The sequence below is a fragment of the Crotalus tigris genome, unplaced genomic scaffold (genome assembly GCF_016545835.1).
Source record: "Crotalus tigris isolate CLP2741 ecotype Arizona unplaced genomic scaffold, ASM1654583v1 scf7180000024362.2655971311:6658466, whole genome shotgun sequence".
Classification (NCBI taxonomy): domain Eukaryota; kingdom Metazoa; phylum Chordata; class Lepidosauria; order Squamata; family Viperidae; genus Crotalus; species Crotalus tigris.
In genome coordinates, this window is record NW_024100530.1 from 292,821 (window position 1) to 320,675 (window position 27,855).

The 27,855-nt window shown below is 35.7% G+C and overlaps 1 protein-coding gene across 1 annotated transcript in view; it reads left to right on the plus strand.

Annotated features, from left to right (window-relative positions):
* The window catches only part of LOC120301001 (voltage-dependent calcium channel subunit alpha-2/delta-3), a 405,499-nt gene that overhangs the window by 283,975 nt on the left and 93,669 nt on the right, over nucleotides 1-27,855 (plus strand). The window contains exons 14-16 of the mRNA XM_039327628.1: nucleotides 13,385-13,456; nucleotides 14,807-14,887; nucleotides 18,834-18,908. Of these exons, the coding sequence (XP_039183562.1) occupies nucleotides 13,385-13,456; nucleotides 14,807-14,887; nucleotides 18,834-18,908 (228 nt within the window). The remainder of the gene's footprint in view (nucleotides 1-13,384; nucleotides 13,457-14,806; nucleotides 14,888-18,833; nucleotides 18,909-27,855) is intronic.

Below are 27,855 nucleotides of genomic sequence, written 5' to 3' on the forward strand. Positions count from 1 at the left end.
CTGTGATTCTCTTTGCATATAAATAGTCATTATTGCAACAAGCAGTATTCTTTCTCTATTACTATTAGCCATAGTCTCTGAAAATATCAGCCTTACAGTTAAAGAGAATGGTGTTTTAAATAACTTATATTTTCTGACCTTTAATTGCTGCATATTCATTCTGAAGAATATATTTAAATTTGCCAAATTGAACTTTTCTTGTGGTTACATATATATATAACATGCAATGATGAAATATTAGTGCTTCTCAGAGGAAAGCAAGGCAAATTAGAAATACTGTATGATAAATTCAAATATAAAACCTGCAGCAAAAATAACTTTAAAGCTATGAAAATACTGAAAATGAGCAATGTACAAATCACCCAAGATCTGATTTTAATTAGTGAATTGATTTAAAGGGTTGATTCAATTTGAAGAGCGATGTCTATAGTATTTGATTTGAATTAATAGTAAGAAAAATATGTGTGTACATGTGCAAAAGTCCATTAAATCTTCTAATGGGTTCCAAGCCAGCTGATTTGATGTAATGCATCCAACTGATTCAGCTGTTTGATCTAAAGGTTTGATCCAAAGCAGCAATTCAGTCCCTTTGCCTTTGAACAATTTTTCACAATCCTACTAAAATGATTTCTAATTTTTTCAGTTTACAGTTTTTATTAGTAATATAATATAAAATACAAAAATACAAAAGCAAATAATAGGAAAAATAATAGAGGAAAAGAGGAAAAGAGAAGTGTAGGGGGGAAAAAAGGTGTTGACTTCTGGCTCTCTCTGGTTCAGAAGAATAAAACAGTTACATCAAACCGCAACTTTTTACTTTTACATAATAGTATAAACTAGCCATTTCTATAACAAGAGATCCATCTAATCCACACCGAAACCGTGCCCACCCCATTGCTGGCAATGGGGAAAAAATCGTGATACGTCATGTGATGTCACATGACGTCATGAGTTTGACATGCCTGATCTAATCAGTAAAGCCCAAAATCAAAGTTTCATTTTTTTCCATCTCAAGCACAAAGTCCACAAGCGGGTTTCCAAATAGAAATAAAAGTACTTATGTTTTTTTTTCTTTGATCAAAGCAGTAAATTTAGCAATCTCTGCCTATCCATCAACTTTTGCAGCCATTCATTCATTGTGGGGATCGAAATGTCCTTCCATTTTTGTGCATAAAGTAGTCTTGCTGCCATCAACATATATAACATGAAAGTTCCAAATTTTTTTCCCAAGTCTGTACTTTTTTCTTTTCTTTTTTGCGTGGCACTCAGTTTCTAGCCTGCCCTCATCAAAGATATTTATTGGTACCTATTCTAGGATCCTTTATGCCTCAGATTAACTTAAATGGGGACAGTCTACTGCAGATGGAATCATAATCAAAATGGTCAGCATTTCTGAGGCCACCTCCTTCTTTTGTTTGCTTGTTTGTTGCAAGGCCACCTGGACATTACATCCTTGAGTTTAAAGTACAGGCTGATAAATATGGAAGGAGACATCTAACCTGCCTCCAAGTCATGCTCTGTAGATTAAAAACTTGCATTTTAAATAAAATTCATTTGGAAACAGACAAACTGCTAGTGCAGATGACAAATATATATATAAAATGTAATTAAAACAGACATCTAGCAACCATATTGTGGACTCAATGGGATTTTTAAAGGCAGAACCACATATACCGAGACATGGCATGGCAGTTATTCAGATGGGAGATTTTTAGAACATAAATTGTTAAATAGTTGCCTTTGTTCGGGAACAGTCATTATACAACTAAAACTATCACTGCTTATCTTGTAACAGAACTAGATCCAAAAAGCATTCTCAGCCACATATCTGAAAGTTTATTAGAAGTTCATTACTTCAGAACAATAATCACTACTTAAGAGGACAGCTGAACCACTTACATTCAGTTATTTTCATCTGGTTTAGATTAAGTTATTTTCAGGAATCTAGAACTCTCTTTCTTTTATACATCTTTCGGTTTCTTCCAGATTCAGAGATAGTTCCCTATTAGTGATCAATCAAGAAAGGAAAAATAACTCAAACTTGTTTGGTTATAAATAATAAAAAAACGTTATGATTCAATTTTGTATACTGGTCAATAGAACCTCAAAAAAACCACCCCTCCCATAATATACCAGATTTATCAGTCTGTAACAAATTTATTTTTGCTTTAGCTATCTTCATGATTATGTCAGTTACTGTGTATGGATTGCCAATCTCTCAGTGGCTTTTCTATACATATGACATGTAAATATTCTGGTAACATTTAAACAAATAGCAGTACAATTGTTATTTTTTAAAATTATGATTATCAGTTACCATTCAGAACATTTTCATGAACTTGGGGCAGACTTCCAATCTTAGAATTACCTGTTATTTCATGTGTAGTGAGATAGATAGATAGATAGATAGATAGATAGATAGATAGATAGATAGATAGATAGATAGATAGACAGACAGACAGATAGATTTTATAAGTAGTTTATAAAATAAACAATATATTTTTGCAGTGCAAAAGAAAGCAGACCCCAGTTTTGTTTTTTGAAATGGATGTTAGAATATAGAATGAAACACTGCACTCAGTGGGGTGTTATTAGAGGGAACATGTTATACAGTTTTGCATGTGTAATGGCACATTTCAAAATGGTTATATTAATAATGAACCATCCAAATTAGGAATTATGTCCAGATCAATTTAAAATATAATAATGAATTAGCAAGATATGAAATATCTGGTCTCTTCCTTGATGTTTCCCTGGGGGGAGGGGGGATGATTTATTTAGGGTAAATAAATCATTTTATTTGTTTGTGGATTTTGTGGATATGAATTAGCACACTTGATTCCTCTTCTGCTGTGTCTCTTAGACGTAAGTATTCCTCTATAACAGCCCACTAAAGTATTGTTTTACATGATTTATGGAAACAGCAAGCTTCAAGATATGTTCACTTATTCCTATTGTGAGGTATTTTGTGCTGATCCTCTATAAAACTGGAGAGACTATTGTTACACATCTTAATGAAAGAGAACTCACCTTAAGAAAATTATTTTGCTCTGTTTGAAAATATTGTTGGTTTTTTTCCTTTCTTAAATGTTTTAAGAACACGATTTGGGCAATAACTGTTCACTTAAAGTTTCCAGAAGTTCCCTTTTCTTTTCTTTGAGCACAGTATGCTGTCATTTTATCCTAATACAATTCTGCTTTGAAAAATCTAGGCACACCATTCATCATTATTTGCTTCATTTCATTTTCTTTTCATTCTTCAAGGTGTTGAATTACATAAAGAGTGGAAAATTTACAGTCTTGTTCCTGTCATGAAATGCATTGGGAGAAATGTTAGACATTTTATTAAAGTTAACTAAGAAGATAAATTGAATCAAATAAAGTTCAGAAGAAAAAAATGCTACAATACAATGATTGATTGGTGTATGATTTTTTTTTCCTTTTTGAAGTGCTGCTTATTTATATCTCTTGGTTGTACATACAAACCTTCTTTGAACATTCAAGGTAAAATACATGTGTGGAGTGCTGCATCTTCATTATGCCTTCTAGTTTCACACTTGACTTCAACCTGTATAGATGCAGACCTGCAACACTGAATGAACAATTTATGATTTAAGAACACTGACTTCCCCTTTGAACGTCCCTGCGATCAGCACAATGTTGTTGGATTCATTCAGAGAACAGCCCATTTTATACAGGTAGCACTCATTGACCAGTTGCGACTGGGATTGTCATTGTAGGTCAAAAAGCAAAACATCATGTGACTGCACCAATTTACAACAGCAGTCCTGGCACTCATTGTTATGGTTCCTAACCAATACTCAAAGCTTATTAACAAGTACCCGTTCCAAGCCAAGCCATTCCGGGCTCGGTCTTACCCAGCTCTGAGTCTCAGTAAAGTAAGAGTATCTTCAACTTCCTACCCACCTATAACCCCAACTCTACCCTTTGCCCTGAACCCTGTCCTGTGGGACAGCAAGCAACTCCAGAATCATGCTTTATGCTTGCACTGATTTATGACTCTAATGATGCTGCTTTGGGAGTTGGAATGAAACATTTTCCCACCATTGCCTCCTGTGACTAGGTAACGTTTGAATGATTGTCACATGTACAATCATTAGGTACACCCAGAATGCTAAACAGATGTCGAAATGGTAAAAACTAGAAACTGACCAGGAGGCAGAAGTGTAAGTTAAGGATGTTTCTCAATTCTTGCTGAGTGACAACTTTGGGGGAAGAACCTTAAATGTATTTAAGCCCAGACATGCATAACAAAGATTTGTCAGACTGTGGTGAATTTTTAGGGTCTAATAGCTTTTTGATGAGTAACAAAGACAAGAAGAAAGTACCTAAAATCTATTTCAGGCTAAAAAAATAATTTTAAAGTCGTGGATGAAATTTAGACCTTGATTTGGGAAGGGGGAAAAAAAAGGAAAAAGAGAAGGAATCCTAAACCAGATCTCCATAAACAGTGAAACCAAGTTTTCTCACCGTAAATGATTAAAAATATATCCTAAACTAGTGGGGGAAGTAAGGGACTTTCTGAGTACAGTTAAGTACTAAGAGGATCCAAATCAATCAAGAAATAGCCTCCTTAAGGGAAACCTAACTTCTGTTTTAAAAAAAAGTATAAAAACATACATGATTTAAGAATGGAACATGTTTTGGAAGATATTGATAATAAGCAGGAATTGTTTTCAAAAGTAAAGAGTTGATTAGAAGGGTTGATAAGTTACAGAAAATTCCTGTCACTTAGTCAATTCATTAGTTTTAGCTGTAGCATAACACTTTATATTAAAATAACCAACAGTACAGTAGAGAAAATCCATATAATAGACCCCAACACTGGAAAGCCCTTTGGATCCCATAGCCTGCTACTAGAGAATAGACACATCTGTCCACTCCTTCCTTATCTTCACTATCCTTGTCCCTGCATTGCTGCTTTCCTGGTATGGACAAGCCCAAACTTTTTTTTGATGGGCGTAGACACTCTGATGACCAATCCTGCTTTGCCCCGTAAAAGTGGACAATATCCCCCTAAAGGGTAAGGCTCCTTTCAGAAAAGGGACTGTGTAAATGCCAAGGTATGCTCCCCTTTGATCCATCCCAGCTGTCAGTTTCTTGATACATGGAGGGCAAGTCCTGACATTCCATTGCTGTCAGTGGGGAGAGAGAAGTGAGCAGTTAAGGAAGGTGTGAGTAGCATGTCCCAGGAAGAAAGAAAAGTACCGTAGGCAATTGCATCTTCATTGATGAGTACATGGGACAATTATTAATGGGATCAGAGAAGATTTAATACTTTGGTGCTAAATCTTTACACCATTTTGGGGGAAATTCTCCAAATTCAAGATCTCTGTTCCTCTCCACTGACTACTGGCTTCAGAAGAAGGAGGAAGTTCTTCAAGAATGCACTAGAGAAAGGGAACAAAGAATTTGCCCTGGAGTCTCACAAATCTGAAAAGTTTTACTATTATTTTAATCTGATTTACATCTTTTAAAAAGTGTGTTGTGTTTTTTTGTGTTGTGACTGTTTAGGTGATTCTATATTAACACACATGCATGCATACACACACACATAGAGAAAAGGAATGTAGTAGTACAACAGATAAAATGCCTTTTCATTATCTTTTTTATGTGCACCATTTACACTTGGAAATGGAAGTGCCTCATGAAATGTAAGAAAATATCCTTTCATGAAAGCACTTAAGCTGAAGCAGCAATATGTTTGTCTTTAAAAATCAAAGCAATAGGGTGGAAGAATCTGGACTTTGTTAGTACGTTTAATCTAATTATTCTTGCATTTCAAAGGACAAACACACATCCTTCCATTTGAGGTTGGAATGCAGAAGATTTCAAAATAAAAATAAAATTGTACTGACAATAATACAAACAAATTGCATTAAGTATTATGTTAATATTTGAAATCCAGTAATTCACAGTTACTAGAAATATTGATGTTTATGGCCCGTTGCAGACAGGGGCATGTGAAAGATTATTTTGTTTCAATTTATATAGGAATGGTCATAAATTGCTCAGGCAGTAGATTTAGCAAATATCGTTATTTGAACTTTTAAGAAGGTGAGCAAGCAAAACTGAAACCATCCTTCTCCCGGTCCATGGAAAAATTGCCAAAAAGGTTGGGACTGCTGGGCTACATGACTAATGTGATGCAACTAATTCTGTCAAGTCTAACCTGGGGGGGGGAGGGGAAATCCCTATGTTTGAGTGGTATAATAAATCATTTTTCATATTATCAAATAAGATGTCCATATTCTCCATAGTTATCGTACATTTTTTAATTGCATAACATTGTTGCCCATATGCATAACTCTGGGTGGAGGGGCATTGTGTTTTCCTGGTTAGCTTCCTTCCTCTCCGGCCATTTTCACCCGATCAGGTGTTGATCGGGGTGTGCGTGACACCTGCCTCCTGCTTGGCAGGATCCCTCAAGAATAAGTATATTTTCTGCTCCTATTTGTCATTTATTTAAGATCATCCAGCATCCTGGGGTGATATATCACCAGTATGCAGATGATACTCAGTTGGGTACCTCTGCCTGTTTTGATTTAAGTGATGCTGCAACCACCTTTTCTTGGTGTCTAGAGGGTTTGAAGTCTAGAAGGGGAGCAACAGACTAAAACAAGATGAAGTAGCTTTGAGTTCAGAGCTCCTTGGTCCTTGTAGAATTGCCATCTTTGATCATGAATGAGGTTTCCCTGCCCTACCCCAGACAGACCCAGTGTGTAATTTTGGGATTCTTCTGGACTTGTAACTCCTCCCAGTTACACCCATACCTGGACTAACAGGTCCTTGTCATAGTCACTCATGCCTTGATGACCTCTCATTTGGACTATTCTAATGTGCTCTACATGGAAGAGCCGAGGTGGCGCAGCAGTTAGAGTGCAGTACTGCAGGCCACTTCAGCTGACTGTGTTCAGCAGGTCAGCGGTTCAAATCTCACCGGCTCAAGGTTGACTCAGCCTTCCATCCTTCCGGGGTAGGTAAAATGAGGACCCAGATTGTTGGGGGCAATGTAAATATATATACATTGCTTACTGGTGTACATCGCTTAGAGAGTGCTTGCACTTAAAGCGGTATATAAGTCTCATAAATAAATAAATAAATGGGGCTGTCCTTGAAAAGCTTCAGTTGGTTCAAAATTCTGTGCAAGCCGAAAGTTGTTCAAGCATCACCTCTTCTGCAAGAATTGCAATAGTTGCTTTTAGGTGCATTCCAAGGTACTGGTTATCATGTTCAAATCCCTGCATGACTTGGAGCCATGAGTATTTGAAGGACTCTAGTGTCCCATCAGGAGAGGGGGGAGGCGGGGTATCTTGCAGGTCCCATATACTAGAAAAATACATCCAGTGGGACCAAGAAAAAGAGCCTTCTCTGTGCTCTCCTCATATGAAATATTCCCCGAGAAAGATTGGTCCCCACCTTGTTACTTTTCCAGAAGGCCTGGAAGACATGGTTCTGTCTGAAGGCCTGGCTCCCTCAGGCTGATATGGAGCCAATCAAGTGGTTGGTATGATTGTATTTATCATTGCTGTGGATAGGTAGGATTTTACCGGTTTTATGATTTAATTTTTTTTAATATTGTAAACCACCTAGTGTCACCATATGTGAATTGGGCGACCACATACTACATTTCTTTGATTAAATTGTTAACGATAGCAATAGAAGAGGATCTATTTCTGCTGGGTGCAGAACATTGGAATCTTCTGTTAAGTTTCATTCTTTTATTGTCAACTCATTCCTCAACTGTGTACTTCCATTTTTTTTTAATTTCTATTTTTTGGGGTGTTTGCTGTCCCACTCAGTTTTGTATCGTCTGCAGATTGGATAAGCATGTCTTCACCTTTTCCTCTAAGTCCTTAATAAAAATAGTGAAGACTAAAATGATCCAGGACTGCACCTTCATTTGAAATCAAATTTCTAATTTGATGAGATCACTTTAATACAGTACATTTTTTCTGCCTGTTCTATATTCACTTAACTGTTGTGGTGCCATCTATCCCACACTGAATTAGTTTGGTATGTATGGTTTCAGGAAGTACTTTCTCAAATGTTTTGCTGCAATCAAGATATATTGTAGTTGCAACATTCCTAAAGTCTACTAAGAAAATTCCCAGATCAAAAAATTAGATAAAGTTATTCAAGCAAAATGTGTTTCTGACAAACCAATTCTGATTGCTTGCAATTATCCCTTGTTTTCAAATGCTTACAGATTATCTCTTGATGATCAGCTCTAGAATCCTCTCTGTTATTAGTGTCAGACTGACTGCTGCACAGTTTACTAGACTTTTTTTTTTAAACATAGAATGCTTTTTCTGAGTAATATAGCATTTCATTCACTCTCCATAATTTCTCAAAACCAATACATAAGAATTGGGCCAAACCACCAGCTAGTTTTTATTGCTATTTAAATAAATAGGAATAATAAACACCAGCAAAAGTATTGTTTTTGTTTGAACATTGCCAAGTTCTTTCATTTTGATTTCTGAATAAAAATAGACATTTTCAGCATTTATTGCAACTCTTCTTTTTCTGTTTCTTCTCGTTTCATTTTTTAACAATTTGTATCCTTCAAATCCTATATTAAATCAAGGGCATCTTCTTAGTGAATCTTTTAAAATAATTAAGTCCTATTTAATTTTCCATGCTAAAAGCGTAGGCTTCTCTTGTTACTCCCACATGCTGAACCTCACTGAAAACTATAAGGTTTAAGAGCCAACATTCCTTCTGATATTTCACTGAATGACCCATTTTTGTAACACTCCTACTTTCTACTGTGTGAAAACTCCCATCAGAGGTCCTACTTTCTGTTTCTTTATTTCCAGCACTCCCAGGATTTGATGTCCCCTTAAATCAAACTAGCAAGACTGTGACTAAATATTTGTTTTAATCATTTTTTTCAAATGCTATGCATCTCATGCCCACGCTGTGGTCCCAGGAGTCAAATCTTTTCTGTCAATATCATTTGTGTAGCTGGTCATTGATTGGCAGTATTCCTCTTTTTTTTTTCAGATCTCTTCCATAAACTGAGAATCACCTGATCTCCCAGGGCTTAACCTTTCTTTCAAGGTTTTGTTAAAGTCTTTGGTGATATAGTTGTGGCTGTTCTCTGAAGTATCATTGGTTCCCACATATATTAACAGGAAGGGGATAATTATACTTGAGAATTCCTGGAAATTGTTCTATTACATCCTGATTTTAGCATCTTGCAGATAGCACATTTCACAGTGAATCCAGTTGGCATGTATTGCATTTGTAGACATTCCTTGTAATTCAGCAGCCGCTGTGATTCTTTTTTCTTAATATAGGGCATCATTTCTGGCATTTAGAGAGCCACCAACTCTCATTCTTTTATATAATGTCTCTTAAATGTTAAGAATTTGTTTCAGCTGCAGAGGCCTAAAACTCACTGGGTTGCTACAGTGCAGAATATCATTATATTTTCTGCACCAGACTTATCCTCTGCTTGACTTATGGAGAATTGCATCCACTATTACCGTATTTTCCGGCGTATAAGACGACTTTCTAAACCATGCAAATCTTCTCTGAAGTCGGGGGTTGTCTTATACACCGAATCATCTTATACGCCGGAAAATACCGTATTTTCTGGCATATAAGATGACTTTCTAACCATGCAAATATTCTCCGAAGTCAGGGGTCATCTTATACGGTAGATTCTGTGTAGTCCTTAACTTTAAACTAAGAAATAATAATAATAATAATAATAATAATAATAATAATAATAATAACGAAAATAACATTAAGAGTCTGGATGAGGAAGAGTACTACAAATACTTGGGTATCCTTCAAGCTGACAACATCAAGCACACTGAAGTCAAGAAAAAGATTAGAGGTGAATACATCAAGAGAGTGAAGAAGATCTTAAAATCCAAACTCAATGGAGGAAAGACCATAAAGGCAATCAACACCTGGGCAATCCCAGTCATTAGGTACACAGCTGGAATAGTGGACTGGACTCAAGCAGAACTAAAAGCAATGGATAGGCAGACCAGAAAATAATGACAATGAATCATGCCCTTCATCCACGCAGTGACATTGATAGACTTTATCTACCAAGGCAAATAGGTGGGCGTGGAATGCTACAAGTACATCAGATGGTTGAAGAAGAAAAAATGGCTTTGGAAGAATATCTGAAGAACAATGATGAAGATGCACTGAAATTAGTATATCAGGAAGGCTTACTAACTACTGGAGAGACCAAACTGGCCTACAAGAAAGACCAAATGAAGAACAGAATAGAGGCATGGGAAGACAAAGCACTACATGGCCAATACATGAAAAAAATAGCTGGGAAAGCAGATAACAATAAACCTGGCAATGGCTAAGAGCAGGAAAATTGAAGAAAGAGACCGAGGGACTAATTCTGGCTGCACAAGACCAAGCCTTAAGGACAAATGCATACAAAGTCAAAATTGAGAAGACAGCAACAGACAGTAAGTGCCGCCTATGCAAAGAAGCTGAAGAAACAGTGGACCACTTGGTAAGCTGTTGCAAGAAGATTGCACAAACTGATTACAAGCAGCGGCATGACAAAGTAGCAACAATGGTGCATTGGAAGATCTGCAAAAAATATCATTTGCCTGTAAGCAAAAACTGGTGGGATCATAAAATAGAGAAAGTCATAGAAAATGATAAAATTAAACTGCTCTGGGACTTCAGAATTCAAACAGACAAGCACCTGCAACATAACACCCCAGACTTAACAATTGTCGATAAGAAAGACAAAAAAGTCTGGATAGTGGATGTGGCAGTGCCTGGAGATAGCAGAATAGAAGAGAAAGAACTGGAGAAGATAACAAAATACAAAGACCTACAAATAGAAATAGAAAGACTGTGGCAAAAGCAAGCAAGGGTAGTACCAATAGTCATAGGCTCCTTGGGTGCAATCCCAAAACAACTGGAGCACCACTTGAACACCATTGGCATTGACAAATTCGCTATTAGTCAATTGCAAAAGGCGGCCTTATTAGGAACTGCTTCCATCCTGCGACTATATCTGTAATACCATCAAACATCCACATCTGCCTATCCCAGGTCCTGGGTAAGGACTCGATAGGTAGACAAAATGCCAAATCCAGTCTGAACATCTGGCTGACTGTGCGATGATCGATAATAATAATAATAATAATAATAATAATAATAGGAAGAAGAAGAAGAAGGAGGAGGAGGAGGAGGAGGAGGAGGGATCTTGGAGGTCATCGAGCCCAACCCCCCTCCCCCACTCAGGCAGGGAACCCTATATCATTTCAGACAAATTGCTGTCCAGTCTCTTCTTAAAAACTTCCAGTGTTTCTCTGGATTAAGTCATCTAATCTAAACTGTTGCCAATGTGGTTAAACTTACTTAAATTCACATTGCAGCAATTATTTTAAGAGCGTCATTTGTACTGATAAAGAACTATAAGCAAATATTTTGTGAATTGGAACCTTTTGTTTTGGGATGCCTAGGTATAACTTCATGCTCCTAGTTGGAATAATACAAGCAATTGTTGAAAGAAAAATCTTCATCAGGATCCAGTCCAAGCCGGGAATAAACAAAATGAAGACTACTTTAGAAAGAAGGTTCTTGTTTATTAATTTATGCCAGAAACATCAGTGACAGTAGCATGTTTCTGGGGTGCTGACCACATGGTGCTGGAAGTGGTGGGTTTTTATACCTTCTTGAGCTTTTGTGTTTGGAGTTGTTCTTGTGGCATGAACTTTGATCTGAAGTTCAGTATGCCCTTTTGGTATTCTAATGGTGGTGGGTTAATTCTATTGTGTCATGTCCTGCTTCCCTGGGGTTGTGACCGATGGCTATGTCCTGTGTTGGATGAGTGAAGAATTGCTGGTTCTAATCTTATCACTCTGCTATTGTTAGCCATCAGTTTTGCTGCAAGGGATTTCAAAATATTTTGTCTTCAATGGGCTTCTGCCTGCTAGTATTGGCTCATGAATGCAGCCTCAGTCTTTCTGAATGGGATTATCAAATCTGCATTTATACAGAGCTGGCCTGCTTAGTTTCTGTTTAGGGCTATTAAAAAAAAACTGGGCCTGCTTTTCTGCCTTTAAGATCCTTTGGGGAAATATAATACTGTGCCTTTTTAATATCCCCCCAAATATTTCCTTCTCTGGGGGGGGTGACTTCCCACACAATAAAACTTGCTGATTTAATTAGCTGGGGATATGTTAAAAATAATGGAATGGGTGGAAGAAAATGTGGAAGACCTAAGTAGGAATTGTGTGTGAAGGAAATTCTTAAAGCAATAAAAAATCCCAGATAAATGTTTTCCCAGCACAGTCCATTTTTGTTCATACTGTATGTAAAGGCTTTTAATTTTAATCTTCTACTACCAGCAATAGAGTAGTATTGCTGGTAGTAGTAGATTAAAGAGTAATTTTTTTCTGACATATGTATTTTGTAGTGAACAATATCTAGTTGTGGGTTTTTAGTTGTGTGCTTGTCTCACACAATATAGTTTACATTTGCAATACCTGGATCATACTAAGGCCAGACAAACCTCTTGAGACTATGAAAATCACAAAAGAATAAATTACATCAACCATTAATTATGTGAAGAACAGATTCCTTTTTTATATCAACTACTTGCAATCTTAATATGGAATTACTGCATATTTGATTACAATGTATAGTTTAAATGTGTCTAAGATCCAGACTGACTGACAGTGGAAACCAAATTGGAGTTGGGTTCAATCATTATACAGAAATGTTTTTTTTTTATTTATCTGGAATTTGATTGATATTTGCATTTGCCTGAAAAATGTAATCTGTGAGCCGGGAGTTTGCAGAGGTTAGCAAGATTATCATCTACTCATTTTAACATTGCTCAGTTTGAGAATTCAAGGTTACTAAAATTACAGTGATTTCTGTGTGGTCATGCTGTTCGTAAATAACAGAATGCAGAAAGCAGCTGAAGACTGATGTCATTAATGTCCTATGGTTTGTATTGCTGTGGTCTGATTATTGGAAAAAAAATGTAGTTCATATGAGAAACCAAATGTCCAGAACATGAATAAAAATATTGCATCTTATATCCAACAGATGAATGAAATATTGGACTAGAAGATCTTCACAGTCCCTTCCAACTCTGTTATTGTATTATTGTATATAATAATTTTCTTTCTTTAAAGAGAAGACTTTTTATTAGAGCCTTTTTATTAGAGCCTTAGTCCATGCTTTGGAAATGCCCCAAAGCAATACAACATAGGTTTATAGTTAAACACTGTTATTTTAGTAAATCAGAAGTATCTTCCTTTGAATGTCTTCATTGCTGTTGCTTGACTGTGACCTTAGTTTGTGTTCTCTTGATCTCTCTTTATGTTTGTTTGTTTTTTTTAAAACATAGCTTGCTGACGATCAGGGATTGGTTTTGATGACCACTGTTGCCATGCCAGTATTTAGTAAGCAAAATGAGACTGTAAGTATTCTCACAGTCATCGGCTAAAAAATGAAAGCTTTAAACTAGCACATAGAGTATTTGAATGGCTTGATGAAATCATGTGTATTTTTTTTTTAGATTCTGCTGTTTCCCCATATATTTGTGCTAGCTGTTGAAATAAAAGCACACATTGTTAATATCAATAACCATTAAATACTTTTTGAAATACAATATCATGAATTCATGAAGCACAAATTGAGAATGCCAAGCTCTTTATTTGCATGTGTATTGCAGCTTGTAAATGGGAAGAGGAATATATCAAACAGGATATAAAACCTAGAAATTGTTATATAAGATTGGAAATTATTTGTTTCAATTACATGTAAGTATGTTAAATGCTCCTAGATTATTTGCATTATGTCTCAAACATCTGAACTCATTATACACTATCCGGCTGTGTAAAACTCTTGCCTGTAGTAGCACCCTGCACATATACACAATTAGCTATACATATATATGAATACAAATGCATGCATTTTTTATTGTTGTTCCTATAGAATCCTTGATTAGAACAAATGTCTTTACTTATGGTATAAAGTTGCCTAAGGAAAAAATAAGTTCAACAAAGTTTTAATATGTTTTTAACATTCTGCTTCATTTCTAACATTTTAAACTGCTTTTTACTAAATATTTCCCTCTGAGGTATCAGTTACAGGATCAGGCAGCTGGGGAAGTAAGTTGCATATTTCCATAAAAGGCGAAAGATTTATACGATCTGAAGAGAAAACAAAGTAAATTGCATAGTTCCATGCAACATTTTTCCATGATACACTTCCAGACTCAAAGAGTTTAACTGAAAGCATCCTTATCAGTTGAAACATTGCACACCATATATGCTTTTCCTTCCAGGATTAGGAAAAAAAATGGCTGTTGATTTTAGAGAAGTGATCCATGCAACATCTCAGAGAGGCCCTTTGTTTTAACTTAATGTTTCGCTCAAGCATCCTTCAGCATGGTTCTTCCAAGGAAAGAAGTCTTCCTTCCTGATGCTGTGTGTGAATTGCCATATGGCCATTAATGCAGTGATAAGACTTGAGGTTGCCCAGCTTCACATGGGCCCAGTGCAGGGGTAGGCAACCTTGGCTCTTTTATAACTCGTGGATTTCACGAGTCATAAAAGAGCCAAGATTGCCTACTGCTGGCCTAGTGCGTAGACAAGCAGATTAACTACAGGAATCCTTACCAATAAAGGAAGAATTACTGTAGCTAATTATCTGTATTCCTTGTGCACTTTTAATCCATATGGGATTAAACTGATTGGTTGAAACCATTTCTCTGATTTCAATTGTTTATTGACCAAACATTAAACATATATTTATTTTAAAATAGAGATCAAAAGGCATTCTTCTGGGAGTTGTGGGCACAGATGTTCCAGTGAAAGAACTTCTAAAGGCAATTCCAAAATACAAGGTAACTTATCCATTTGTAAACTGCTACTAAGTCAAAGCTAATTGGATTTGTAGAATTGTAAATATAAAAAGCTATAGAGCTAGGTCCAAAGAAACACTTTTGTGAAAACAATTGCTTTTAGCACAAAAGAAAACTGGTAGAAGCCCACAAGCCCATTCTACTTGTACAAGCTACTGTACAATGTCTTGCGCAAGACCGATGTGATTACTGCTGGGATGTGATCTTATGTACTACCTGAAGACATGTGCTTACTCTATAATGGTGCATCAAATTCTATTAAATTTCAGCAGCATCAGCTTCACTTTTTCAACTGAAATATTGTTGGATCTAGTTCTTTGCCAGTCAGTGTAATAAAAGGTACCTTCTTATGAAAAATAAAGCATGAATATTGCTAAGAAAGTTACCATTAGAGATCACATCCCAAAATACTGTCATGGAATCAGAAAATTATTTTCATACCTTAGATATGAAATCACATTGTAATTTACTGCATGGAAATGATTAGTCATACCCTTTAAAAGAGTTTTGTTTTTAAAAGTAAACTCTTCCACATTTGGGCAATTTTTCTTAATACTTTTTTTCAGTTCTCAAAAGATCAGTTTTACCAAGACTTCTATACTCTGTTAGCTTAACAGAATTCCAGCTGATTGGTGTAAATGATAATAAAATAAGAATGCCTTTATGTAGCTTTGGACCTTATTCTGTGGATGCTCCTGACATCACTATTTTAAAATGTGCCTAATCAGGACAGGTGGGTTAGCTTAAAATCATTGAGCTAAACATTGTTTTGAAACATCTTATCACTTTTATGCTTAATCAGAGAATTTTATAACAAAGCTGTAATCCACAGCAAAATAATTTACAAGTGGGGAAAAAAAAATCTCTCAGCAGGTTTTAGATAATTTCTGCATCCTGGGGGTAAAGCTAGGTTATGCAGAACATCTGTGAAAGCTATTAACAGTGAGTTTTCCACCAAGGGATGTTTTAATGACTGCACATCATTGATCTGAAGGTACATTTATTGTAATCAATGAATGCATTCAGCTGTGTAAGAGAAGCATTGTCAAATGGAATGGGATTTTTAGTGAAATAAGTATAGTGCTAAATTTGATTATGTGTAAACCTCTAGGTCTAATATAACACATTATTTTAGATTATTTCCCACAGCTCTCTTAGGTCTGAAATTGTAAATTTATTTTTATTCAGATTGGATTATTGCCTTATAACATGAAGAGGAAGGAAAAAGGGGGGAAAAAGCAGTAAAAATTCCCACATAAATCTTACAGTGTTCCAAAGGGAATATGGGAAAAACAAGTGATTGCCCTGCCACCCAGAACAAGCTCCATTGTTCATTTTGATGTTGCATTCTGGATATCTATGGAATGCAGTTCAGATAGCAACTCCTCTTTGTTTTAACCCTAATATATATATTTTTAAAAAATGTACTTTAACAAAATGTGTTTTAAATTAATTATGCACTGCTAAGTACCATTGCATTTAATGGCAAAGATCCCATTAAACTTCTGTTCTGTGCATGATCTCTGTCTGTTATCTAATGTCAATAAATTCTGTAGCAGCATAGATAGGCCACAGCTAGAATAAAACATTGGAGATTCCAGAACTTTTATTCCAAAAGCCTACTAGGTCTAAATAACCAGGCTTTACCATCCTTCCTCAGGGTTAGCTGCCTAGTATTCATTATTGCCACTGCCTGTCTTCCAAGAAGTGAAAGAGATAAATTAAATCCAAATGTTGTTAGGAAAATAAGAGAGAAAGGAAGAGTTAAAATATACCAAACCTGGCTTACAAAAATGCATGCAACTTTCATAACAGAGTAGAAGATTATTTTGGTCTGGTATAATTAGTGAATTAGAGAAGGATCTCTGCTTCCAAATAAGATTTCAGTTCACAAAATCAAATGAAAATAAATCTTCTGGGAAACAGCCTGAAATTATATAGAGTGACCTACCTGTGCCACAAAAGGTCAAGAGGCAATAAGGCTTAATTAAAACATAGGTAAAAGAAGTTAAAAGTTTATCACTCCCTTTGACAAAAAGCATTTCTTTGAGATAGTTTATTTCCCACTATACTGAAATCAGTAGACCTGTTTTTAAATTAACCTTCTCTTGATAAGAGCACTAGCCTTTGGATGTGTCTGTGTACGCAAGTTGGGTGCAGTTGTTTCCTACACTCTGTCTTCAGGCTGGCTGGGGAAGGCTGCAGATAATAGTTCACCCTGTTTTTTAATCAGGCTGCTTCAAACTTTAAGAGTATTTCTTTTAAGAAATAATGGAACTAATGTTGTCTTTGTTGATGTGAGAAGTAACAAACTTGAGCTTGGGAGCCCAAATGGCTTGGATTCCTCCTGGCTGCTTGATATTTTGTTTCCAGCGGTGCATTGAGAGAGAAACTAGTTGCCTCTACTCTTACTGCACCTCACAACTGTTTCCCTGGATCTCCCACTCACTCTAGGCTAGTGATTCTTCTGGTGGTAGAAATCACCTGGTAAAGTGGGAAATTGTCAACCCATTTTTGCTTTCTTCCACTCTTTCTCAGGCTTTTAAGAGCCATAGTGTAGCTGTAATTGGGTCAGTTTTGCCCCTTGTTTTTCTCATTCCCTGAATTTACTGAATCAAATTGTTCATAAAAGCATCTGTTACCCCACAAAAATCTCACTTCATTCTTTAAATGTTTCTCACCACTTCTAATCACCCCACCCACACTGCTTTGTGGGACATAAAGCAAAGGTTCCCATGTCTCCCCTCTTCCTCAAAAGTTGAGATTTCTTTTAAAGAATTGCCTCCAGTGAGATTGGTGGCCTACAAATTTAATAAATAAATAAAGATGGGTGTAGAGTATTTGGCAAATATTCCCCCACATGCCTACTAATATTTGGGGGGGGGGGATAAACCAGAGGGCTCCACTAGTTGCTTCCTTTGTTGTGCATTCAATATTTAAGGATAGAGATGTTTATCTGCCATGTTACTGAGCCAGAATAAAGTCCAGCCTTGGGTCAGTAAATGTTAAGCTGGCATACTTTTATGCCAGTTTAAGAACTGGTAGATGAATTTTAATGCAGCCATAAGGAGTCTTAATCTATTTTAATCCAAGGCCACTCAGTATACTTATTTCTTCAGGCTTTTCTAGCTTCAAGTCAACCTTTGCTTCCATCCTATTCCTCCATGATTCATATATTGCCCTTTAAAAAAGAATAAAACCTTCTTAGGCTACCCAATAATTTTATTTTCTCCTTCCTCTCATTTAATTATTTTTAAATTATTTTTTATTATTCTTCCTCTGCAATTTTCTAATGCTTTAGAATATGAACTATCACAGGCAGCGCTCTTTTTTGTGAAGTGGACAAAATGGTTTCTAGGGCTTTTCTGAATTTCGGTATCAATGGACACTGATAAATTCAATCTGAACATAGAGTATTGTAAAGTGACTTGTAGTGGTTGACACCTGTGAGGGTCTGGTTAAATATTTCTCCTTTTCTTCGTATAGGATTCCTTTTCAAAAGTACCTGGCCACACTGGATGCCCCTGCATTGACCCTTGTGGGAGAGTGGGAATGATAAAACAGAAAAAGCAATTTATATAATCAAAATATTTCTAGGTCACTGTTGTTTTCAGGAAAGGAATAAAACTTAGATGGAAGAAGGAAACAGCCTTAAAAATAGAATATTAAAAAAAATCCAGACCACTCTGTTTGGAGAAGCCTGAGAGTTAGAAAACACAAGCTACTAACCTGTGCAACAAAGCAACCAACTGTATGTTTGAAGTGAAAACAATAACAGATCCAATTTTCAGGGAAGCTTTCTTAGAAAATCCCAGTGGGAAACCGGGCAAGATAATCTCCTGCTGGGATTGTGTTGCAGCTATTTCACCTGTTGCTTTTCAAAGGACATACTTATTTGACTTGTTCTTATTTTTGTTCTTCCTTACAGCTAGGCATTCACGGATATGCATTTGCAATTACAAATAATGGATATATTCTGACTCATCCTGAACTCAGGCCTCTGGTAAGATCATGAAGTACTTGATAAAAGGTGCCCTCCCCCTATTTTTACCCCTTCTCAACATATAGCAAATGTAGCATTTAAAGTAAAAAAAAAAAAGGACAAATTATTGATTCTACAGCAAACTGTTTAAAAATAAATAGTTGATTAACATAAATGCTACAGGGATTTCCAGCATAAATGACAATGGGGGTTGTTTGGTGATTCAGAGAAGTGCAAGTTGCAGAGTAAAGGACTTGGATGCCTAAAAATTCAGAAAGGGAAAGCCATAAATTGCAGCAATTATGTACACTTACATTGAAATGGAATGCTGTACTTCTAGCTAAAAGCCCCTATTTGTCACGTTTAAGTAGATTCTAATTTATAAATTGTAGAAATGTTATAAAAAGCACTCTCGCTCCTCCCTGAAAAAAGACAGAATAAAGATCTTTCTCAGTTTAAAAATCAAGTAGCAATACAGAGAGTCCTCAACTTACAACCACAATTGAACCCAACATTTCTGTTGCCAAGCGAAATATTTGTTAAGTGAATTTCGCCTCATTTTGCAACCTTTCTTGCTATAGCTGTTAAGTTGGTAACCCGGGTGTTAAACAAATCTGACTTCCCCATTGACTTTGCTTGTCAGAAGGACTCAAAAGGAGATCACATGATCCCCTGGGACACTGTGACCGTATAAACGTGAGTCAGTAGCCATGCGTCTAAAATTTAATCACATGACCGTAGGGATCTGCAATAGTGTGAAAAACAGTCATAGGTCACCTTTTCAACGTAACTTTGAACGGTCACTAAATGAACTGTTGTATTCACTTCTATTGCTATTACTTTTATCCCTCAGTTAACTGATATAAGAACAGTTTTTGTGAAGTGCCACATACACACAAGCACAGACAGACATTTCTTAAGAGTTTCAGCACCATCACATATTGCTAAAAGAATGGCATTAAAGGATTCACTAAAATATTAGTTGGATGCAATGTAACATCAGAATTAAATAATAAATTAACAGAAGCAATAAGAATATTTATCAGAAGTATGCTTGCATATCATACATTTGGAATCATTTGATTCTGTTGTATATAAAACTATGATTGATTGCATCCTTATCCCTCTAAACATTTAGATTTGGCTTAGTTAATATTTACATTTTAGCAGATTCAGTCGAGAGATTTAAATATACTATTGGGACACCCAAAAAATCTGCCAAGATTTCCCTCCTGTACCCCTGTTGTTCTATTTTAAAAAGCAATAACACTGAAGAAACATATTATATGCTTTTAAACCAGCTTATTGTAGAAAAAGGTTTTGAAACCTTTCTCTAGTACCATTTCTTGGACATGAAGGACTTCAGTTGTTGCATCCATATTATGGAGGTTAAAAGTAAAGATTCCCTGAAACCAACTAAGGGTGTCGTGCAATATCTTCATCAGTACAATTCTTCTCTCCACCTGTATCCAGTACAGTCTAGGTTAAAAATTGCTGAATTCATGAACCCAGCTGACAGGTAAAGAAGCATGTGGTAAAGAGAGTGGAAGCAGCTGATCACAGATGAACTTTAAGAGAGTAGTATTGGTGGCAGCAAGGGGCCAAGTCATCTAGTTCTGATTTTGAGGCTCAAAGTAGTAACTGGATAGCCATGGAGAACAAACACACTAGAGCTGGGGTGTCAAACTGCTGGCCTGTAAGCCGGATGCGTCATGCCAAAACCGCACCTGCCCCATTGCCAGCAATAGAAAAAAAGTCACGATACATCGCAACACCTCTTGTGACATTGCGAGTTTGACACCCCTGTACTAGAGCAATCCTTTGGATATACATGACTGTGGAGGCAACAGTCATTAATTACTATGACATTATTCCTGCCAACAAAGCAGACATGAAAGACACAAAATAGAAAACACTGGTGAGTATTATGCAGGCAGACGTCTCTAAAGAAACAAAATGTAATTCCTCCAGGTGAAACCAGAGGCAGTGATCACAAGTGGCTACTTCCAGTATGGCATAACTGGATCATGGATGAGTCAAAAAAAATATCAGGGAAAAAATGGTTACTGAATTGGAGCCATAGTTAGAGGCAGGTGAGGAATTAGCAGTAAACACAAGTGGAAGGGACCTTGGAAATCCAATCCTTACTGAGGCACAAACCCTATGCCATTTCAGACAATGGTTATCCAATCTCTTCTTAAAAAGCTCCAATGTTGGAGCACCCACAACTTCTGGAGGCAAGATTTTCCACTGATTATTTTTTCTAACTGTCAGGAAATTTCTCCTTTGTTCTATGCTGCTTCTCTCCTTGATACAAGCTGTTATGGTAGAAGAGAGAATGCTTCTGAAACATTTTAGCTCAGGTCAGGAGACTTTCAGTATATTTCTGAAGTAAGCACTGTGTGCAGCTTGGCATACCATTATGAACAATCGTTCAAGAGCCTATTGCAACACTGTTATGCTCCATGTATATCAAATAAGTTCTAATTTTTTATTTGACAATTTGGCCAGGCTACAGAGTTTCTTGTTAAAGAAGCTTTTGACAAGTCATTTAAAAGTGTTCTCCTTTTTAAAAAAATGTCATAAAAGAATAGGAAATGAAAACTGGTGATTGACTTTAATAAAATTACAATGGATTAGAAAAAATGTTTTGAATAAGAGTTAAAAGACTAGAGGACTAGATTTATTAAATGGAATATTTAAAGATTAAATATATTTTTAATTATAGTAAAAAAAGAATGAAAAGTTTTTGGAAATAAATATGTATTAGCTTACAGGAAATAGGGATTTTAAGTAGCACATTAGCTTTTTATTTTTTTATTCTTATTCTTTTTTTAGTCTTATTTATTGCTTAAGAAAGGTAAAAGTATTGGGTTGGCTTACATGAGAAAAAATAGACTTAAATATTTAAATGTAATTAACTTTAAGAAAATCTTAAGCAGTAAGAATGTTTTGAACATTGTGGGAAAAACAAATGTAAATAAGAACTGTAAACAGGATCTATGATGAGACAACCAGAATGACTAGATAAAAAAGGAATATTATATTGATGTGATTATCTGTAGAAATATTAGAAAACTTTTATATTCAATTGTCATTCACTAAAATAATAAGAATTGTATTAAGTTAAGGTTGGTAAAAGAGAACATTATGGGAAAAAGAGGAAAACAAGTAAAGTTATTATGTGGATTATAGATTATAGAAATCAACTGTTAGTGAATGTTTCTTAAATGGAAACTCAGACAACACACTGTTTATCAAATATCAAGGTGATTATGTTAAAAAATTAATAAAACATATTTTTTAAAAAAAAGAAAAATGGAATTTGTAGTAGGATATTTCTTAGAATAATATCCACTATGCAGATCAATTCTTTGATGCTTCTGAGATGCTCACAAAACCCACGATCCAATATTAAGTTGTATGTCTTAAGTCTATTGAAATATGCACATATAAATTTGAATTGGATCATTGCCATGATAAATTAGAGTTACAACAGACACAGGGGTTCCTATTCTGTCATCTTCTCTTTATTTATGATTTTGCCATTATACAAATTAAATCTCATAAATTCCCTGTTTCAGTGGGATTTATGTAATGTATTTTAACAAAATAAATGATCCAGGACTGACTGGCAAATGATGTAATTCATGACAGCAGATTTTTTAAAAATTGGGAAAAAGTGGTTATGCTTTCTATCCTTAAAACACTGACATTTCTGGGTCATTACCATACACCAAGTTTGAAGATCCCTGTCATACACAATCATTCCATTAGAAAGATCACAGATAAATAAAGTTATGAACTTGGAATTGGGAACTTTGAATTCGCTATCTTATATTCTAATTCTATTTCTACTGGACTAAATAAATTGGCCCATAAATTGAAAATACACCCCATGAACATCATCCTAGGTACAGTGTCTATACTTATCCTTTCCTAGTAGATTGGAGGTAACTCTCCAATTCCCAACTCATAGTTTCTGGGAATTCTGGGAATTGTAGTTCCATGGCATCTGGAGACCTCAGGCGATAGAATGTTCCAGTAAGTTATGTTACCCAGAGATTCTTCTGGCATGAAGAGCAGTTGGTGAAATGAACTCCAGTAATCAAATTGTTAATAGTGATAACTAATGATGGGAAATTCCCATTGGATGACCAACAAAATTTCTTTGTTTAAAGTTGTGCTGTGATTACTACAATTGTTTATTTCATGGAAAATTGAATTTCTTTTGGCTCAGAAGACATTATGTGTATGAAGTAATTGTATCACAAAAATTGCCCTTACATCAGTTTGGTTTCTAGGATTTAGAGGACTGGATTTGTTTATGTTCTTGCTTAATAAAATATTAGCAAGACACAAATAAAGAAAAAAGTAACATGCAATGATAGCCAAATACCCAATTCATTTTTTTTTTCTGAAAACACAATGCCAGTTCAGTGATTGACCTACAGTTCCATTCTAATTTTTTGGGGGAAAACCAATAGATGCTAGGTTGTGGGGCTAGTGAAACCAATTTAACAATGCTCCCGTTTAATTATTTGGAGACTAACAGGGTAATATATGTTCAGGTATAAAACAAACATCCTGCCTCGTGACTTCCACATATGTTAACTTCCATTATTGCTTGCTGGTGGCCCCACTGGCTGGCTTCTAGTCAAACACGAGAAGTGAATTTGAGAAAAATCTTTGATTTTCTAATGTAAACATTTATGGTCCACTGAGAGATGATATAATCTTTGGTAAAAAATGGCTGGAATAAAATTATTTTAGCAAAAATATCTATCTTTTTTACACCGGTATTTTCCAGAGCCCATGTTGGCTATGCAATACTTCAAGTGTTAGAATACAAGACAGCTGGAGGACACCAGATGGGGAAAGACTGCTCTTTTATATTCAGAAATCAAGTTACATTTTGAACAATCTCTCTGTTTATTTTATACCTGAGTAACCCTGTTGAAGTTTTGGTCTCTGCTATGATTGTAAACTGTATTTTTATATAATTATTCAATGGAATCAATGTTCTATACATTACATGCTGTAATGAGGAAGCATCTTTTGACCAGATTAGTGAAATGAAGTTAATGCATCTATATTAATCCCTATGCATCTGTAACTTCTATTATTGAAAAGATGTAGAATCCCTGCTCTCCATAAAGACAATTCCTACTGGCAGGGATGAACTGTATAGAATGTGACGATAGAGGGCAACATAACACTGCCTTCTATAGGGAGTCTGGCAGAGCCCTCACCGGAATCCAAGCAGACAGAGCCATTATTCAAAACAGATATGTGTGTGTGTGTTTGTGTGTGTGTGTGTGTGTGTGTGTGTGTGTGTGTGTAATCTTTAAATCATACATGTTTTGAATATATTGTGTTTATGTAAAAAGTGAAAGTTAAGACTTGAATGTGTTTCTCTTTACTGCAAAATACAGTATTATTAAAATGCAGAAACAAAACCCCACTGGCATATTTTTTAAAAAAAAAAATAGCAATAAGGAAACAGAAACTCTATATGTTTCACTTTCTGCTACATTTAAAAGCTCTGTTTGGATGGTAGTATGGAAATATTAACAGGAAATGTTTTCACGGTCCGAAGAAGTAGCCTTGAAAAAAAGCTATATACTTAACATGTACACACAAAGACAGATGCCCGCCCCACACACATATAAGAGGAAAGCAAAATCAGAATCTCAGTGATACAACAGGAAGCCAACAATTTTATCATAGTTGTAAGGTCTGCTCTTGTGTTACAAATCTGAATATAATAATGTAACATAATATCTTGCACAGCTGAAAAAAAGGCATTAAAATCTGCATCTTTCCTCTCTTGCCTGCAACTTTTTTTGGCCTCAAAAGCTGATCTGGAGTTTTGAGGTCCTCTCTGAAAAAGTCTTGAATAGGATTTGAGGGCTGCAGGAGTCAGTAGGATGTTCACCTCTCTGTCTCATCAATGGAAACTATTCCATCAATGAAATTCTGTGGTGAAATTTTACTTCACTAGCAGTTCGGTTTTCTAATTGGGATCTGAATAAATTCTGTCCCTATTTTCTCACGTCTTAAAAAAGCATAATAGGCATGCCTCAGTAAATGATTGTTATTTTTGTAGAAAGCAATATCTCCATTTCCAAACAAATTACCATTTCAATCTCCATTTCCAAACAAATTACCGGAAAATATATTTCACTGAAGCATGTCATTTAAAGGGTAGGTTCAGTTTTGGGGTATCTCTATGTTGTGGGTCTTAGGTCAACTCTTTCAAAAGAGTGCCTTGGATAAAATCCACATCAAGTTCAAATGTAGCTGCTAGAGCAGCACTTCTCAACCTTGAAGATGTGTGGACTTAAGTCAGCTGGAGCTGGAGAATTCTGGGAGTTGAAGGCTAGAATTGCATAATAGAGCTAAATCATTGAGCGTAATATTGTTAATTTATAGAAGATAGAATTGGAGGTTCTTCTTTTGCTAAAGTATGTATATAATAGCAAGTGATATGATTTCCTAATTGTCTAAGGATTATAGCATCTCCCAAAAAGTTCTTTTGCCCCCACTTTGTGGTGTGCTGTGGTAAATGTTTAAGAATTGGCCCTGCTGTTAATACAGTTTCTTGTTTGAGCAGAGGTTTGAACTAGAAGATCTCCAGGGTATCCTCCAACTCTGTTATTCTTTTGTTGCTTCCCTGATACTAGCTGCAAAACAGCTGATTGATGTGCTTGGCATAGTGGCTATCAAGCACCAGGAAAATCAGGTGATCCAGGCTGTTCAGATATAAAGATTTATTGCAAGCTTAAGCTCTCTACAAGAATCTGAAGTACTAATGGTCAAAGCAATTTGGCGGTAGATAAGGAATTCATGATGGGTTGGACTTAGATCTCTTGTGGGCGTGAAAGGACTCATGACTGATGATGCATTTGACCCCTCCTTCAGACTCAGCCTGGTCATCTCCAACAGTGGCTCAGTTATGCTCTCAACCAATTTGCAAAATTTGTGCGCTACTGCACCCAGCCCTATTCTGCTTCATTACATGGGGAAAATATTGGGATGAAAATTAATCTGAGAACGGGAAAGAATATTTGTGTCAAATATTTTTTTGTTTAAAAAAATGCCTTATAGGGTTTTATATATCAACATCAGCAATTTGAGATAATAATAAGTATATTCTTAAGTATTAAACCAGCTGACATTTTCTGTTAAAATTTTGGAACATTCTACACTAACAATTTGCTGTGCTTTTAAAAAGATTCCTCCTAACTCCCTGATTTTACTTTGTTTCAGAAGTGGGATCAGGCAGAAAGGTAAAAAACCCAGTGAGAGGATTCAGAATAATTTTCCTCTATTAATAAATAACAAGGGTGAGCCAGTGACCCTAGTGGGATGCATTTTTCCGTAACAACTGAAGACCAGTTTGGGCAGTTTTAAAAGAGAGGATCAGTGAAATTTATCCCTGGGAAAATTTCACTCCCATTTGACAATGGACACAAAACATTTGTTCACCTAGGGAGTCCTTTAGAGCCAGCTTATTGACTTTAATACACAAATTATTAGAACTGAAGAGAGGCGTGCTCTTATTCTTTCCTGTATAACCTAGGTCAGAAAAACACATAAAATAATGCTTCAGGTTCAGGACTTGCCATTTCACAACAGGTTCTGTAAGTGCGTCAGAGGGTCAGGATATAATTAAAATCGCGTACAGTTTCAGATGAGAGCTGCATCTGTTGTCCTCTTTTTGTTTACTTTTTTGGCATCAGTGCTGGAGTGAGTAACCTCATAGATTAGACAAAACATAATTTAGCAACATGATGTTGGCACACTATCGTAGGCAAAAAAAAAAAAAAAGATACTACATTACATTTCACCCCATTTCCTCCTCTCTTCAGTAAATGTGAGCCATTCTATGGAACCAAAATTCCACCTGGTTTTCAATGCACAGTTGTATTCCATATTGTTGGCCATATCAAAAGGACGGCACACAAGAAATTCACTACTTCAATATCCTTGACTGGTTCCATGCTTGCTGTGCTTAAACAGAGTTATTTCTGCTATTCTTAATTCTATTGTTAACTATTTCTTCCATAGTAAAAATCATTTTTCTACATTCCTCCATAAAAATCATTTCTCTATATTCCTCCAACCCACTATCATGAACTAAATTTATCTGCTGGTGAATAATGAAGTTGCCTGTTCTATCAATATTAAGTTATTTAACTGTTTCCCTAATTATCTTTTTCTAGGATGTGAGAGGAAAAGCAAAAGGGGAAGCAACATTACATACTGAATATCGTATTTCCTGGGCTGGGATTTATACCTTAGCTATTCTGTGAATAAATGTGCTTCTTTTGATATACCCAATTGATATCTTTTGTGATATATAGTACAGCCACTGATGGTATAACTTACAGTGTTCCTTCTGTATTTTTTAAATCTATGGTTATCTGTGGGCTTTTAATTTATACTGTTCCCCCAAGACTGTTTCTTTTAATCTCAGTGGCTCTTGTTTACCTATTTTAACTTTAGGATTTGTTTATTATTGTTTTGATATGCAAGTTATTTAATCAGTTCTGATTAAACTTTTTCCTATGATCACTGAGCACTTTTGTCATATCAATTTTTCTGAATACATTCTAGAACATCAGGATATGATATCCAAGGAATAAAAATTCTCTTCTTTGATAAACTTCAGCATTCATTAAAGCTATATCCAATGGGTATTTACCTGGATGTAAATTTATTAAAATATGGTTTTATTTTGAGCATATAAATTTAGGATTATGCTGCATAAATTAGTCCCAACCATATTTTCTCAGAAGCAAGTCATATTTAGTCTCAGCTAGGTGAATCAAGAATAGGTTGACCACCACAATGTATTTTTTTAAGAAAAAAAATATTTCATTTTAAAAAAGCTTCCTCCAAGTTGAGTTCAGCACCTGATACTTTCCATGGACACATTTATGTGTAGGGGAGATGGAGATGG